The 17,407-nt window shown below is 43.7% G+C and overlaps 1 protein-coding gene across 1 annotated transcript in view; it reads right to left on the reverse strand.

The window, feature by feature from the left end:
* snx19b (sorting nexin 19b) overlaps window positions 1-17,407 on the reverse strand; it is a 33,276-nt gene that overhangs the window by 642 nt on the left and 15,227 nt on the right. Inside the window, exons 12-14 of the mRNA XM_068705662.1 lie at window positions 5,632-5,816; window positions 4,817-4,904; window positions 1-2,643 (exon numbers count right to left, since the gene is read on the reverse strand). The exon at window positions 1-2,643 is cut by the window's left edge and continues 642 nt beyond it. Coding sequence (XP_068561763.1) covers window positions 2,442-2,643; window positions 4,817-4,904; window positions 5,632-5,816 — 475 coding nt within the window. The 3' untranslated portion in view covers window positions 1-2,441. The remainder of the gene's footprint in view (window positions 2,644-4,816; window positions 4,905-5,631; window positions 5,817-17,407) is intronic.

Raw genomic sequence — 17,407 nt, forward strand, 5'->3', positions numbered from 1 at the left:
AAGTTGAAGCAACTAAACTACTTAGTTAGGTGTAGAAATAGATTGTTGTTTGGCTTAAAATAACTACAGAAGTACACAAAGTTACGTGACAAATAAATCTACGTTGACTTCCTGTTTCACACGGGGAACAAAGTGTCTCTCCTGGAGGAAAGACCGAATTTTGTTATAGTTTAGTTCGACACCAAACAGTAAAAATTGGAGAATGTAATGACAAAATAACTGACTTTAGCTGACTTTGGCAGGTTTGTTGTGTTGCCATATTCTTTCCATTTTGTAATAATTGATTTAAAAGTGCTCCAATAGATCATGTAACAGATCATGGACTTCATCCAACTAACTGTGTGACTTGTTTCTGGACGTTTCTAGAGCCAATAGTTTTTGTGCCGGAGGCAGCAGAGTGGAGAAGGAATATGTGCCGAGTCATTCCTCAACATGCACGGAACTCCTTCATCAGCAAAAGCAAAGCAAAAGAAAATCTCTTCACAACAAGTAACAGTAACAGCTTCAACACTCATCACAACCATGACCTTCTACTCTGGCGGCTTCATTTCTGCTGACCAAACGCCATCGAGTCAGCTTTTAATTAAGGCAAAATCCAGTAACAAGCACTTCAGTAACGAGGACGCTGCTCTTGGTCAACACAAAACGTCACAAAACAGTAAATCGAGCAAATAAATAGCTTATTAAATAAGTTGAATCACAAGTTCACAGTTGAAGATGAGACCGCTAAACCAGGACGGGAGTGCAAAACACTGGAATGACAGAAACATTAACTTCTCTTTTCTTTTACTTTAAGTTGGAATGTATCTTTTGTAACATCGGAATCACACAGAGCTCAACTGAAGATGCAGATTCAGTCACAGGAGACATATTCAATGCATTCTAAGTGAGGAAAGAACTGCGTATATCTTGACCTCAATACAACCCATGTGACTCCATACTCATGAAAATAAAAAGCAAAAGTCACAGAACAATTTCTCCAAATTCAAATCGCAACATTTTGGAACTTTAAAAGGTGGCGAATTCCAAACTTGTCTCAACATGGCGACTGGCTGAGCCGGCGGCTAGCAGCTAACGGTGCCGTCAACGGCTAACAGCGCAGACAGAGCTAACAGCGCTACGCTTCGGAGGCGGAGAGCGACTACATTCTCTGCTCAGGTAGACGTTAACCCTCAATATCTTGACACAGATAATAGGCGTTTGCCGCCATGTTAACGTGAGAAATTTGGAATTGAGCACCTTTAAAACGTTGATGAACTGTGATCGACATGAGGCGACGTCGTCATTGTGGCCAGCTGCACGCAAAAACCAGCTACGCTGCATTTTAAGACGGTGCGTTACACTGCGATTGAGATACTGTGTTGTAACCGACGTCGGAACAGTTTATTCATTGTCTTTATCAGACTGAGAAAGAAGTGCTGACTGTTGTGTTTCCACCATGACGGCAGATTTACAAAGTGCAAAAAAAACCCCAAGATGTTTAAAACAAAATGACTGTAGAGTTTGTGGGGGATCCACTAAAAAACTCTTCAGAGGATTTCTAAGATGACGAGAGGATTGAATATATATGTATATATGTATATATACATATATACATACATATATATATAGATATAGATATATCTATATATATATATATATATATATATATATATATAGATATATACGCATCAGAATCTGTCTAATTCAGCTCATCAACGGTGGACGGGGAAATAAAGAAATGTATCCAAATTCTTAAATGCAGCGATCACCACAAATTACAATATATTGCATTTGGGTGGAAGCAGTCATTTGGAGTGGACATTAAGGACAGATACGACTCAAAGTGAGTGAAACTGCAGCAGTTCACTGTTTACGTTGCTGAGCTTTCATACGCATGTTTTTCGTGGAGCCCAGTTAAGGCGTTAACTGTGCGGATAATTCTCCACGGGACCCGTTAAAAGATCCGTCACCACGCTACAACACGGTATGTTCTTCTGCTACACCGAGACATTTACAGGTTGAACAACAACAAAGAAAAAGAATAAATCGGTGCCAGATATATGATACATGCGATCCCTCAGGAAGGCTCAGATTTAGGAAGGGCAGCTCACATTGTGTCAGATTTACATGTGTGTCTCCATGCAGAGCCAGTGGGGCGCTGAAGAACGGCTCTACAGAGAATACAGACAGTGAAGAACATGTTGAGCTTTAAGGTAAAGCGTCTCCAGATTAGAGCAACAGGTGTGTGGGGGGGGGGGGGGGGGGGGGAGACGAGGGCAGAGCGTCTGAAGAGAGTTTGGTGAAAGCCGGAGAGTTCAGCTACGCAGGAAGAGAGTTCCTGCTGTGGAGATCTTTCCGCCACATCTTCTAGGATCAAACACCAACCAAGGTGCTAATCAAAGCTGCTTCTACACATACTTAGAGACGGATTAAAGACGGGCCTCGGGACACTCACTCACTCACTCACTCACACTCTCATCGCAGAGCATTAGTGGAACAGGTAGCGAGTGAATGGTGGGAATTGAAGATGGAGGTTTTTTTTTAATCTCCTCACGCCAGCTGCTTCTCTGGGTTCGCAACAGGCTCCTCTGGAAGTCCTCCTCAGGTATTTCAGGAACCAGGAACTCCAGCAGAAGGTCAAATATGCAGTAGACCAGATGTCTGAGGGAATGACACAGTTTAACCATCACAGTGTAAATAAAGTTTTAACGTTAACCATCACAGTGTAAATAAAGTTTAACGTTAACCATCAGTGTAAATAAAGTTTAACGTTAACCATCACAGTGTAAATAAAGTTTAACATTAACCATCAGAGTGTAAATAAAGTTTAACGTTAACATCACAGTGTAAATAAAGTTTTAACGTTAACCATCAGAGTGTAAATAAAGTTTAATGTTAACCATCACAGTGTAAATAAAGTTTTAACGTTAACCATCACAGTGTAAATAAAGTTTTAACGTTAACCATCACAGTGTAAATAAAGTTTAACGTTAACCATCACAGTGTAAATAAAGTTTTAACGTTAACCATCAGAGTGTAAATAAAGTTTAATGTTAACCGTCACAGTGTAAATAAAGTTTCATGTTAACCATCACAGTGTAAATAAAGTTTAACGTTAACCATCACAGTGTAAATAAAGTTTTAACGTTAACCATCACAGTGTAAATAAAGTTTTAACGTTAACCATCACAGTGTAAATAAAGTTTTAACGTTAACCATCAGAGTGTAAATAAAGTTTAACGTTAACCATCAGAGTGTAAATAAAGTTTAACGTTAACCATCAGAGTGTAAATAAAGTTTATCATTACCATCAAAGTGTAAATAAAGTTCTCCTGACGATGGTTCTCCTCCAGTACTCAGTAGAACATGTGGTTCTAGTCTCTGATCTCTGATCATGTTTCATTGTAAACAACCAATCAGAGGAGAGCTAGTAACGTTAGCAGCACCGCTAACGGCTAACCAACGGAGGTTCACTTCAGTTACACTATGATGCCTTCAGGCTCTGCTCAGTAAACACGAGGACTGGCTGAAGGTAGATTATAACGTGATCGTGATGTGTTCACATGTAATCTGTAAAATGTAGTTTTGGTGATGAACGTGAATAAATCCAGTAGTTTGATAGTTTTGTTAGATATCCAGGATAGGACTTCCTGTTCCACACGCCGCACAACTAAACTACTGAATTCTAACTGACTGGACATAACTCTTTAAGGCTCATATTTTGCTTTTTAAGGTTCCAGAATTCACAGTCAATGTCAAGCGAAGATAAAGTCATTAGGTTCAGGAGAACTGAGACCGAATTGCTGACCCACTGACAACAAATTACAAATCCAAAATGTAAATTCTCTGACAAAGCTTAATATGGAAAAAGTGAAAGGTTTAGAATTGTTTGGGTTCGTTCAGAGGATCCTGATGTCTGTCTTCATACCTCTCCAGCTGTTTACTCAACCGTCTGTTTGGTGATGAAATGTGTTCAAGATGTATGATTTCTCCGGCCACTTCATTAGACACATCTGCTTGATAACAAAAGCCAGCGCATCCAAACAGCGATTCATGTGGCGAGTATACAAAGCGTGCAGGTCAGATCCTCTGAGGATCATCAGGTAGTGTTTTATCATCTGAGTGGACAACGAGCTGTGAGCTGAGTGAATGGCGTGGTGTCATTATTGTTGCTGGTTGCACCATTTCCAGCACAAACCTTTGAGCCTCTGAACCCCATAACACACCGGCGCAATTGAAAAGCATGTTTTCTTTAAACAATCGCCAAAACTACACCGTTTATCACAGCCAGAAGCTGTAAAAAACTTCATTATTATCAGATTTTCATCTTTCCGACAGACCATGAACACGTCATGTGTGACGAACACTTCCATGAGAATGAGCAGCCAAACCAAATTTTACAAAAATGTTAAAAGTTAAATGTATAAAACACTTGGAGCCTCCAAACGGGGGGAACTTTTGCACTGTATGCACTTCCTACTACATTAGTTTTTGCAGATATTTGGTCATAAACCAAAGTAATGAACAAACTATGATTTTCACCTGATGATGGCGCTCAATGGAAGTTCAGAGGATGTCCAGAGTTTTTATGATTCATGGTCTGGGGATCACGAATGTCTGAACGATATTTCAAGTCAATTAGATCCAATAGTTGTTGAGATATTTCAGTCTGGACCAAAGTAGTAAACCGACAGACTGCCTATTTTCAGAAACTGTAGATCCCATCATGCTTTGGGTTACACCTTAATAAGCCTCCTTTCTTTTGTTAACTATATTTGTTAACAGAATCTTCATCATCTTCACCATTGAGTGTATAGTGTGTGTGTGTGTTCACCTGTTAATGGAGGGGTCTTGAAGAGAGTCCAGTGCAGTCTGCCAGCAGAGTTTGTACTTGTCTGAGCCCAACAGGTCTGAGATCAGATCTGGAGACACAGAATTAGAAAACAACGTGTGACCAGCTGTTTGTCGTGTTTTCATATCCCTCTGTCATAACTTAAGGCATTCATTTTATTGCTAGAAATATTTACATAAGGCAGACGACGACCTCCGGTTCTGAAAAGTGTGTTGAAGCTGCATTCTCTCTAGTGTCCACCAGGGGGCGACTCCTCTGGTTGTATAGAAGTCTAGTCTAAAATGACTCTACTTCTCTCTTGATTTATTCCCTCAGTAAACATTGTAAACATGAGTTTATGGTCTCAATCTCTAGTTTACAGTCTTCTTCAATACAGCATGATGTTCATTTAGTACATTATGGAACATTTAGAGTCAAACAGACCATAAAGAGGGGATGCTTTAGGGGCGGGGCTACACGCTGATTGACAGGTCTCTATCACAGCGTTGTCCATGCTGGGTGTTCATTATAATCTTTTTGGTCACCTAAAAATGTCTTATTCTGGGTTCAATTGTACTTAACTCCACCCTCTTGTGCCACGTCTGGTTTCGGCTAAAATACAGAATTCAAGGCTTCAGAACATCAGTCCACAAACAATGAGTGATGTCATAGCGACTACGTCCTCTTCTTCTAACACTCTATGAAACTAGGGCCCAGGTTTTGAGGCTGATGATGATATTAGAGAGCACGGAATCTGGTAACAATGACTGTATGTATTGTCCCGGTAGCATTGTGACATTAGTCTGCGTTACACGTACCTGGTAGAAGTCTCATCAGACAGTGTAAGGCTTGTTGCCGGGTAGCGTCCTTCTCCTGCCGGCTGCGTTCCAGTCGAGGTGCCGTCGGCAGAGCTCCTCCAGGCCACACTGACTCTTGGATGACCTGCAGGTACACCACCCAGTACGAAGTGCATGTCAGGTTGGCCACGCCCACATCCAGCCACCTGAAATGTACCAACACACAACGGTGGTTTCCAATTAGCACAGTTGATATTGTACTGATTGTTGATTTTAGAAAAAAAGGTAAAGACGCACACCCCTGTCTACATCAATGGAGCTGAGGAAGAGCTAGTTTGAAGGTCCTAGGAATCTCTACAGCAGGTGATTAAACCATCATTGGTTCTCATCTAGAGAAACATCTAGAGACACCCCGCGACCCGATCACGGATAAGCGGTCGAAGATGAGAGATGGTTCTCATCTACCCAGCATCGGTGATATTGGTGACAAGAGGCGCCTGCGAAGTTCTAAAGGGATATTAAAAGGCACACACCCCTGTCTACATCAAAGGAGCTGAGGAAGAGCAAGTTTGAAGGTCCTAGGAATCAGCATCACAAACGACCTGACATGGTTCTCACTAACCTCCATCCTGGTGAAGAAAGCTCATCAACGACTGTATTTCTTAAGGAAACTAGAAGAAGGTTTAATTCCCGTGCCAAGAGCAATAGAAAACATCCTGACTGCAAACCTCACAAACTGTCATGAGACGTTCAGGGTTCAGGACCGGAGGGCTCTACAGCGGGTGATTAAACCATCATTGGTTCTCATCTACCCAGCATCGGTGATATTGGTGACAAGAGGCGCCTGCGAAGTTCTAAAGGGATATTAAAAGACACAACCGGTTCACCCTGCTGCCGTCTGGAAAGAGATACCGGAGTATCAGCTGCCGAACCACCAGACTTCAGAACAGCTTCTTTCCTCAGGCTGTGAGACTCCTCAACTCAGCCTCCATCCTCCAAAAATGACTTTTCACTTGTCACCGCCGGTGTCTCATGTCAGGGTACAAACAACCTTTGCAACAGTTGGTTAACCTCCTGACTTTAAGATCCCACACAACAGTCGATGTGTTGTGACCCTGTCGTCACGGCTGACCTCACCGGTGCCCAACGATCCAGGCTTCAGACCAGCCGAACCCTGCAAAGGTAACCCACGCACCATTGCATTTCCCACGGGGATTAGAAGGGGCAGCAGTGGAGTCCTGCCCGGCACGGTCTCAAACTGAGCCCCAAGTCTTCCACATAACTGCTGGGTTTAAGGTCTTGTGATGAGTGAACTCAATAGGCTCTGTGTAGCAGGCAGACGTTGACCCCTTTCACTCTGACCTGACCTTTTTCACGCCAAGATTTACCATCTGAGGGGTGGAAACGCAGCCAGTCGCCACACAGGCAGGATGAGGAGGTTATTTAAAGCTAAAAACATCTCAATGTAGCTCCAGTATTCGGGCATTGTTCAAGTCTGGAGCGTAAAGCTTGTAGGAGATACTATCAATTTGAAAGTAGTCCGTAACGAAGTATATCCACAACAGTAGAAATACTGTAAGAGTGTTCCAGGACTAGCAGACCCTAATAACGTAACACCATGCAGATGCTGTTATGCAACATGGTCCAAAACCTCAGAGCCCTGTTAAAAAGAAGCGGGGACCACCCTCTGGGTCTAATGTTCTGCTTCTTTTGCTCACTTCATGTGGCCCCTAATGAAGTTATTTCATTAGCTTGTTCTGGCCCGTTACCACGCTGCTGGGCTGCACTCAGAGAAGCTATGGATGGACGAGACGTGCCAGACACAAATTCCTGGGTTCCACTATTATACATGTTTTTTATCCTCTAGTATTTCATAACAGCACAAGAGATGCCAAAAGCCTTAATAGTGGTGGGGAAAGTATTTTTTTAAATTCCTCAAGTTGCACAACTGCAGAATAACAACATGCTTGGGAGACAGCTCAATTAATTGAGTATTTCATTTTTATAACAGGCCAAACATTTTGAACAACTTACGCTCCATTAAAACAGCTGGGGGTCAGCGTTGAGAGGCGTTGCTTAGTCTCATCTGTGACTAGAGCGACTCCATACGATCTCAGCATCGTGATTTAAATCTCTGAGTGACGAACGGTCAAAGGACTTCTTGACATCTATCTATTTGACTATCTGGTCACTTTCAGGGTATTTCTTTGGGGGGGGGGGGCGGTTTCCGTATTTGATGTGAGGGTCCAAGGACAGAGGATGTTGTATGTTGTACAGACTGTAAAGCCCTCTGAGGCCAATTTTAGATTTGTGATATTGGGCCATCCAAATAAAAAAAGAGTTGAAATGCAAAAAACAACCCAGAGAACCAGCAAACGCTACGTAGACAACTCCTTTGACCATTTCACATTCCAAATGTGTCCCCGTTTCTTTCTCGTTGAAGTGTATGTGAATGACTTAAGCTGACAGGAAGTAAACATGGACCCAAGCAGTGGCCTAGATAACGGTCTATAGTTTGGAATCGATGCTAACGTTAGCGAGCTGGAGTAACAAACATCTACTGTATTTTCCAAAAGGGAAGTACAAACTGGTGCTGATTGGGATTGCTGAAAAAGTAAAGAAAAAGAGCATCTTGAATCAACAAACAACAATCATAGACTACATGGCTATAAGGTTTTCAGGTCAGAAACCAGTCAAGCAAATACTCATTCAGAGGATCGAGAGTTGACTCCCAAAAATACAACCAAAACAGGTTTTATTCTCTTTTGAAATATGGAAGAACTTAAACTTAAGTTCCACTTTAAGGGGATATTTAAGGGCAAAATCTGGGTTTAAAAGAATGAAGGACCAGTTTGTGGTGTTTTAGTGGCATCTAGTGGTGAGGTTGCAGATCGCACCATCAGGTATCTGAATACCCCTTTCCTTACCCCTCCCTTTGCAAGCTTGAAGAGAACCACGGTGGCCTTTAGGTAACATAAAAACACCCAAAGGCTCTCTCTAGATCCAGGATTTGGTTCGTCTGTTCTGGGCTACTGTAGAAACATGGCGGACCCCGCCTACTGCTCCCTACCTAGATATGAAGGGTTCATTCTAAGCTAAGGAAAACACAATGAATCTTAGTTTCAGGTGATTACTCACTAATGAAAACGTAATGTCACGTTCCATTTCAGCCTATAAATTCCACAAAATCAAACTTTTAAAAAGGGAAACAAATGAGGTTGTTATGAAAGTAAATTCTACACCACCACAAGCAAACACAGGTAATACTAGTACGTTGTTAAGTCCCATCCCCAGTAACAACAGTGTATTTTGGTCAAGGCCGGTTAAAGCACAGCAGGTGGACAATGAAGTTTGTCTCTTCCCCGGCTCATACCAGTCAGAGACAAGCTCAGTAAATCACTCTGAGTTATGACCGACTACTGCAAACAGGAATATGTGGACACAGAGACCTACAGCCAGTGACAGCCAGACACAATAAAGAGCTGAGACGTTATGTGGGCTAATTTACAGTTCGTCAGGGAGTCGCTTTAGTGCTACGATTGTAAACCTCCAGAAGGATTAAATCTCCTGATTGTTGCATACTGTTGCAAGAAAAAGTGTTTATCATTCCTTAACCCTCTGAACCCCAAAATCCACCGGCGGGATGGAAAAGCATATTTTCTTTAAACAATTGCCAAAACCACATCGTTTATCCTAGCCAGAACCTGTAAAAAGTGTCATATCATCAGATTGTCATGTATCCGACGGTCTTTGAACATATCCTGTGTGACCAACGCTTCCGTCAGAAAGAGAAACCGAAACTAAGCCTAAAATTGTGATATTGTAAACTGCAATTGTGGACCGTGATTGTTGTAGGTTGAGCAGCACCACCTCATCCTCATGAGGCCCAAGGCTGGTGGATGTGGTTCCCACGGCCCCAGGTTTTGACCTGGTAAACTAAAACCACGGTTAGGGCCGAGACAGATCGATTGGGATATAAAAAGGGATACAGGGTTCTTGGTAGAAGCCTCTAGATGGGGTTCTTGTTTACACCCTTTGGAGGTGAAAAGGTTCTGGACAAAACCTCCACAGAGAGCTCTGAGAGGAACATATGGCAACGGCCGTAATCCAAGATGGCGATGGTGAGATCGCCAAACTTGACGCTTCATAACATCAGTCCACAAACCAATGGGTGACGTCACGATGACTACTTCTTATATACAGTCTATTGATGAAAGCCTTTACATTGGGTTCTAGGAAGAAGCCTCTCAAAAGGGTTCCAGGTGAAACCTTTAACAAAAAAACAGGGTTCTAGAACCCTATAAGGTTCTGGTTAGCACCTTTATCTCTAGCAGTGTAAACACAGTTGAGGGAAACTACAAAACAGGTAGAAGTTTCAATCTTAAAAACTACAGAAGCTAAATGGTCAGAGTAAATCAATGAGAGGAGGAACCTCCCTCACAAATGTCACAGACATCACTTCATTTGCCTCAGAACTGTAGATCCAAATCAGACGGTCCAGATCGCGTCAGTGGACCTCGAGTTGAGATTGTTTGGTCAGCTGCGGTTTCCAATGTGGGGAACGAGCCAAGAGCTCGAATAAAACGGCGTTTCTCGTTCGATGAACATTGACACACATCGAGGGTCTTATTAAAAGGAACCGTGTGGAGCCTTTGACCTGCAGCAGCACCATGGAGCGGTGTATTTTAATGAGTGGGTTTATTTTCGTCTCGTGCATGAGGACGCACACACACACACACACACACACACAAGGGTGATGCAATGAACATTCTTGTCATAGACAGATGGCAGTAACACAAAAAGATTTATGCAGCAATGTGCCAGCAATGTGCCAGCAACGACCGGGAGGAAGAAGACGACTGCAAGCTGGTGAACATGGACGCAAAAACAATGTTAAATTAGCTTCACGAATGTTGTGTTGTTGTAAGGTTTCTGCGAGTACTTTAAATGAATGAATCATATTTGTGTGGCACCCTTCATACAGATTAGAGCAGTTCAAAGTGCTTCACAGATGAATCACAGGCCACAAATAAGACAGAACGAGTGTGGATCGAGAAAACAAAAGATAAAACTAAAGAAATGTGAGACAGATTCACGCGAGACGATAAAATAAAGGGTAAATAATGGAAAAAAAACAGCATTTACGAGTGATTTGATGCATAGAAATATTACATTGTAACAGTAATGCATGTAGCTACTCTCTCCAGTTGGAGCGAGCGATGTGTTTGCACTGTGAGTTCTACTGACACGGCAAAAAAAATAAACAAAATCACTCACTATCCCAATCCCAGCTGGAAAATGACATTCCCTAATTGACAATTAAGAGTGGAGGAAAAAGTGACAGAGGAGTGAGTTTGGGTGGCTGCGTGAGCAAAAGAAGAAGGGAAGAAGAAGACAGGACAAGTTTTTTTTGGACGAGTGAGTGACACAATTAATGAGCCGTCTGCTGCTGGAGGAGGAGGAGGAGGAGGAGGAGGAGGAGGAGGAGGAGGAGGATGGAGGTTGATGCCGCTCATTTAAATTAAAACACGTTGAATGAATGTGCGTTGGCTCGGCTTAAGGTGGCGTGTCTCCTTTGTTTTAGAAGAAAATTAACCCAACGTCTAGCTATATGAAGCGGACTAATATTTAATGAAGCTGAAATGCTGCTACATCTCTCTCACACACACACACACACACACACACACACACACACACACACACACACACACGTTTTTTAAATGTCTATTAATTATAGTGGCATAGTTACTATTAGACATGCAGAAACACACAAAAATGGTTTTAATTTGATATAATTATAATATAATATATTGTTTGTTAGTTGCTTGTTATGCAACCCTACTACACACACACACACACACACACACACACACACACACATATACATAAGCCTTCGCTAATATTGCGTCACATGAGGACGATCTTTCCCCGTGTGGTTAAACGTGGAGACCACAAAAGTCTTTTGAGGACCTTCAATAAACGGGAGCAGATAAAAATAACGTGCGTTTTTTTCCCCCATTAACCTCCGTCTGCGTCTATGTCAGGAATTTGGTTCCTGAAAATAACCCGGCGGTTAAAGACGGAGCGTCTCAATTTAGCTTCACACTTCAGTTGAAACGACCACGCTGACAGCGTCTGGTCCGGGGATCTGATTTAATTTGAGGGCTACGCAGCAGACGGACCATCCGAAAAGGTTCCAGGGCTGCGAGTTTCCATCTGCTGAGACCAATCAGAATATGATCCAGATAATGAAATAACAAGTTATTAAATAATACCAGCAAAACCTGGCAGCAAGTTGAAAGTGATCACACTGTGGCACCAAACACCACGATAGAGGGACAATAGACAGCAGGAGAACATAATAATACATAATGACTACGCTGCATGCTTTACATGCTAAAATAATTTAGGTGTCAGTTTTAGCTTAGTCGAGCATCCTCCTGTTGGTGCTCATGGTGAAAAAAACTAAATCAAGCAATTGGTTAGTTGATTTGGCCGTCGCCATTTTGGAATTTGGCCTTCGCCACCATGACTTTTTGCAACCGGTGAACAGGAAGTGACCATATCTGGACTGAGGAGGAGCGACGTAGTTTAGTCACTGAGGCTAAGTGCTAAATTACCGCAACTTCATCGTCGTCATGGTAGCGCGCAGGTTTTGGTTGCGTAGTAACGGCAACAGCAGCGCAACCCATCGCCATCTTGTTTTTTTTGCAACCAGTGAACAGGAAGTGACCATATCTGGACTGAGGAGGAGTGACGTAGAGACGCCGTATACGTCTCTGGTAGAGACCTGTCAATCACTGTGTAGCCCCGCCCCTAAATCATCCCCTTTCTGGTCTGTTTGACTCTAAATGGAGCATAATGTACTAAATGAACATCATGCTGTATTGAAGAAGACTGTAAACTAGAGATTGAGACCATAAACTCATGTTTACAATGTTTACTGAGGGAATAAATCAAGAGAGAAGTAGAGTCATTTTAGACTAGACTTCTATACAACCAGAAGAGTCGCCCCCTGGTGGACACTAGAGAGAATGCAGCTTTAAGGCACGACCACCAAATTCTATTTAATTCATTCTCAAGTCCAAGTACCAAATTTGAAATGTCCTACCAGACGTTCCTGAGACATCGCGTTCAGGAGAGTGGACCGGTTGAAACAAATACTGAAAATGAATGTGACCACGTTTCCCCTCAAACACCGGAGGCTCAGAGACACGTCAGGACTTTAAACACAGACTCGTGCGCTCAGACCGCCGTTATTCAGACAAGATGTGGAGTCAGGAACACGTTCGCGTCGTCGTGGTCTGTGTGAGCGCATCAACAAGTCTGTTATCTTAAATCACCTCCACATGTTCTAGCTGCAGGCAGAGTCTCTTGAGTACAGTACAAATACAACATCCTCAGACTTCCTCTCAGAGCTCGACAGGATGAACACATATATATACACACACACACACACACACACACACACACACACACACACACACACACACACACACGCTTCTCTGGATCTGATCTTCCTGTGGTTACGTGATACACATTTTGATATGGTCAGTGCTGATATCGCACAAAAAGATGTGCCAGACGTGGGACGTTCTGTTGTAACTGGACATCATCTAAATATAGAACATCGATTTCTATTTGCTGTCTTACTAAACACAGTATTGTGTGGTTTCCATAAACACAACGGACCGTAAGAAACAAATTATGTGTATCATTGAGATGGCACACGTTTCTAAATATTCACCGTTTTGATTTAGTCCACATATCGTTTCAATTCTCTCGTTCTTCACTCAAGATAAGCGGCTCTTCTTAAAGAAAGAGCCGGGTGATAAATCGATTTTATCAGTTAATTATCGGTCCTAAATATCTATAAATATGTATATATGTCACTCCTGCTTTCATCAACTGTGTCCTTTTCCAACCTGGCATCTTTTCAGTTCAATAAATGTCTGTTAAGTCTATCGCTGAAGGCATCGTATCCTCTTACGAAAAGTACGTTTACATGTCCTACACAGTGATTGACAGGTCCTCTACCAGAGACGTATACGGCGTCTCTACGTCACGCCTCCTCAGTCCAGATATGGTCACTTCCTGTTCACTGGTTGCGAAAAAAGCAACAACATGGCGACGACCATAATCCAAGATGGCGACGGCCGTAATCCAAGATGACGACGGCCGTAATCCAAGATGGCGACAACCGTAATCCAAGATGGCAACGGCCGTAATCCAAGATGACGATGGCCGTAATCCAAGATGGCGACGGCCGTAATCCAAGATGGCGACGGCCGTAATCCAAGATGACGACGGCCGCAATACAAGATGACGACGGCCGCAATACAAGATGACGACGGTCGTAATCCAAGATGAAGACGGCCGTAATCCAAGATGGCGACGGCCGTAATCCAAGATGACGACGGCCGCAATCCAAGATGACGACGGCCGTAATCCAAGATGGCGACGGCCGCAATCCAAGATGACGACGGCCGTAATCCAAGATGACGACGGCGAAATTGCCGAACTTGAGGCTTCACAGCGGCAGTCCACAAACAAATTATCGTAGGAAGACGTCATCGTACTAGAAACCCGTGACTTCGTACCGATTACCGGCGGTTCTCATTAAGACTTCCACCATCAGTAAACAGTTTCACATCAGAGAGAGCAGCAGGAGAACGTGGAGGTGATGAAACCAGTTCACATCCCACACAGATGAGATCGTTCATCGGTTTGCCTGAATCACCGGTCGTGATGTCCAGAGAGCTCCTGAGGGAAAAAAAGGACTCCGCCGGGTTTCTTATTATAACCGCGGCAAGAAAATCTCCTGAGACCAGGAGCTGAGCTGCTGCTGAATGAAGGACGAGTGAAGGACTAACGGAGACCCTCACGACTCCACAGTGAAGGCTGCCATCGGAGATCATTTCTGAGAAATTCGCGACGAACTCTTGGCCTTTGGCAACCAACTAAACGTGAGCCTCAACATAAACACAACCGGAGCGTTAGTTGCATTAACTATTGTTTACATGCATGACACTTATATTATTAAGATGAAGTATAACAGCAAAGTATCTTCATCAAAATACCAGGTGAGCATTCCATCCATAACCTTCAATGTATTGACCAGCGGTGGATTGTTGAAGGCCAACATGAAGCAGGAAAGATTCCATATTCATTTGCCTCCTTCGTCTCGCTGTCTTGCATCGTGGACTAAAGGCCGATAGTGTTGCGTTGTGTGTTAAACAGACGACGTAAATGTGGAGAATGAACTATGAACACATCAGATCAACATCACTCAGTCACAGTCACTGAATCAGTGGTGAAGCCAGTTGATTTCACCCAACTGGGTGTCTTAAAGTCAGCTCTACTTGTGTGTGAATGTTCACGGCGGGTTTTTATTGGGAACCGGACGTGGCGCCTCGTCCCCCCCCCCCCCCCGTCCCCCCGTCCCCCCGTCCCCCCCCGGTTGCCGGTTTCAAACACAGACATGTGATGCTGCAGCTCAGAGCCAGAATTTAATGACAAATTGCCGGCAGGAGCGTTTATATTAACACCGTCCTGGTTCCATGTGTCACATCTTAGCAAGCAGGAAGAAACACGACAAACATCAACACACACACACACACACACACACACACACACACACACACACACACACACACACACACAGACAGACAGACAGACAGACAGACAGACAGACACACACACTCTCACACACAGACACACACACACACACACACACACACACTCTCACACACAGACACACACACACACACACACACACACACACACACAGACACACACACAGACACACACACACACACACACACACACACTCTCACACACAGACACACACACACACACACACACACACACACACACACACACTCTCACACACACTCTCACACACAGACACACACACACACACACACACACACACTCTCACACACACACACACACACACACACACACACACACACACACACACACACACATGGGTCAAGGTTCCTGCCATCCATCGAACTTAAGTCTCTGCTGTCATCACCATTGCAATCTTATGGCAATCACCAAAGAGATTACTTTTCCTTTTGGCCCGTGCAACCACACACAGATTTAGACCCTGCACACACACACACACACACATACACACACACACACACACACACACACACACACACACACACACACATACACACACACACACAGTCTTCAACCAATTACAGCTGACAAATGCCAAGTAATTCTATATGAGAGATTGTGGTCTGGTGGAGTCTTAGCATTACTTCTAGCATGAAAACCACCAGTTTGTTTTCCAGCTCTTGTCTGTCAAGCGGCCAACCGATGTTCTGCTCTCTGCTTTTGGGCTTAAAGTCGCTCCAATTCAACAGGGAAAAAACACATTTTAAAGTCACCCTGATGCACAAAGCGTGGATCATCTGAGGAGACGACTGCAAAATATGTTGACGTTTACGAACGTCTGCTGGCGTGGAGAAGCAGTGCTGTGGACGGATGTTTTGAAGCCACCAGTTCCACATTTTGGCCGTCGCCATCTTGTTTTTTTTGCAACCAGTGAACAGGAAGTGACCATATCTGGACTGAGGAGGAGTGACGTAGAGAAGACGTATACGTCTCTGGTAGAGACCTGTCAATCAGCGTGTAGCCCCGCCCCTAAATCATCCCCTGCTTTCTGGTCTGTTTGACTCTAAATGGAGCATAATGTACTAAATGAACATCATGCTGTATTGAAGAAGACTGTAAACTAGAGATTGAGACCATAAACTCATGTTTACAATGTTTACTGAGGGAATAAATCAAGAGAGAAGTAGAGTCATTTTAGACTAGACTTCTATACAACCAGAGGAGTCGCCCCCTGGTGGACACTAGAGAGAATGCAGCTTTAAAGACACGACGAAGCTTCGGCTTCCCTCTTTAGGACCGGAGGTTGCCGTCTGGCTGGGTGAAAACACAATCAGCTCAGTGGTTACTAGTAGTGATTACTCCTAATGCTGACGCTAAGGCCTGCCAGGAAAGAGACGTTTACAGGTGACACACGAGGAAAATCCCCTCGAGCGTTTTTGCCCTCAAATTTCCAAAGACGCACGAGTAGCCTCCTCCTCCTCCTCCTCCTCCTCCTCCTCCTCCTCCTCCTCCTCCTCTAACTCAGCTGTGAAGCCGCCGGCTCGTTGATGCCGGTCGGGTCTCTGACCTTGTCGCCAAATGTATTATTCATATTTGGAATAGTTTGGGCTCCAAAAGATGAAGAATTGAATGATTCAAACTTTTGTTTCCAATAATTCCCCCCCCCTAAAAAGCCTTTGATGTTCCTGGTTTTCCAGTCCAGACGAGTGTAAGTGACCCTCGATTATTGGGAAACGCTCGACACTGAAACAGGAAGTCGTTCCACATTTTGAAGCTAAAAGTCAGTGACTGCTGGTTTCTTCTCTTTCTACCCCTTCAGTGGTCGGTGACCCGGTTGTGAAGCGCTTTGTTCTTTGATATCTGTGGACTGAAACGATCCAACCTCTCGAGGCCCGGTCACACCAGCAGACGAACGTGTTGAAACAAAGCTGTGAACTCAGTTACATTCAGTGGAATCCACACTTTCAAGTGGAGTGGCTGGACCGTTCAACCCACAGGTGGTGAGCAGTAGCTCGGCCGGTTAGCCTACCGTTGGACTTTAACTTTCATTTGTCTGTTTGCGACCTCATTAGGGCTTTTCCTGCTGCACTGACTTAAAACCAAGCTTTAAAAGCCGACTTCTTCACAAAGATGAATTTAAAGTTGCGTTTGTCTTTGAGTCTTC

This window comes from Cebidichthys violaceus, unplaced genomic scaffold (genome assembly GCF_023349555.1).
Source record: "Cebidichthys violaceus isolate CVI_PGR_0920_01 unplaced genomic scaffold, fCebVio1.0.p SCAF_1, whole genome shotgun sequence".
NCBI lineage: Eukaryota > Metazoa > Chordata > Actinopteri > Perciformes > Stichaeidae > Cebidichthys > Cebidichthys violaceus.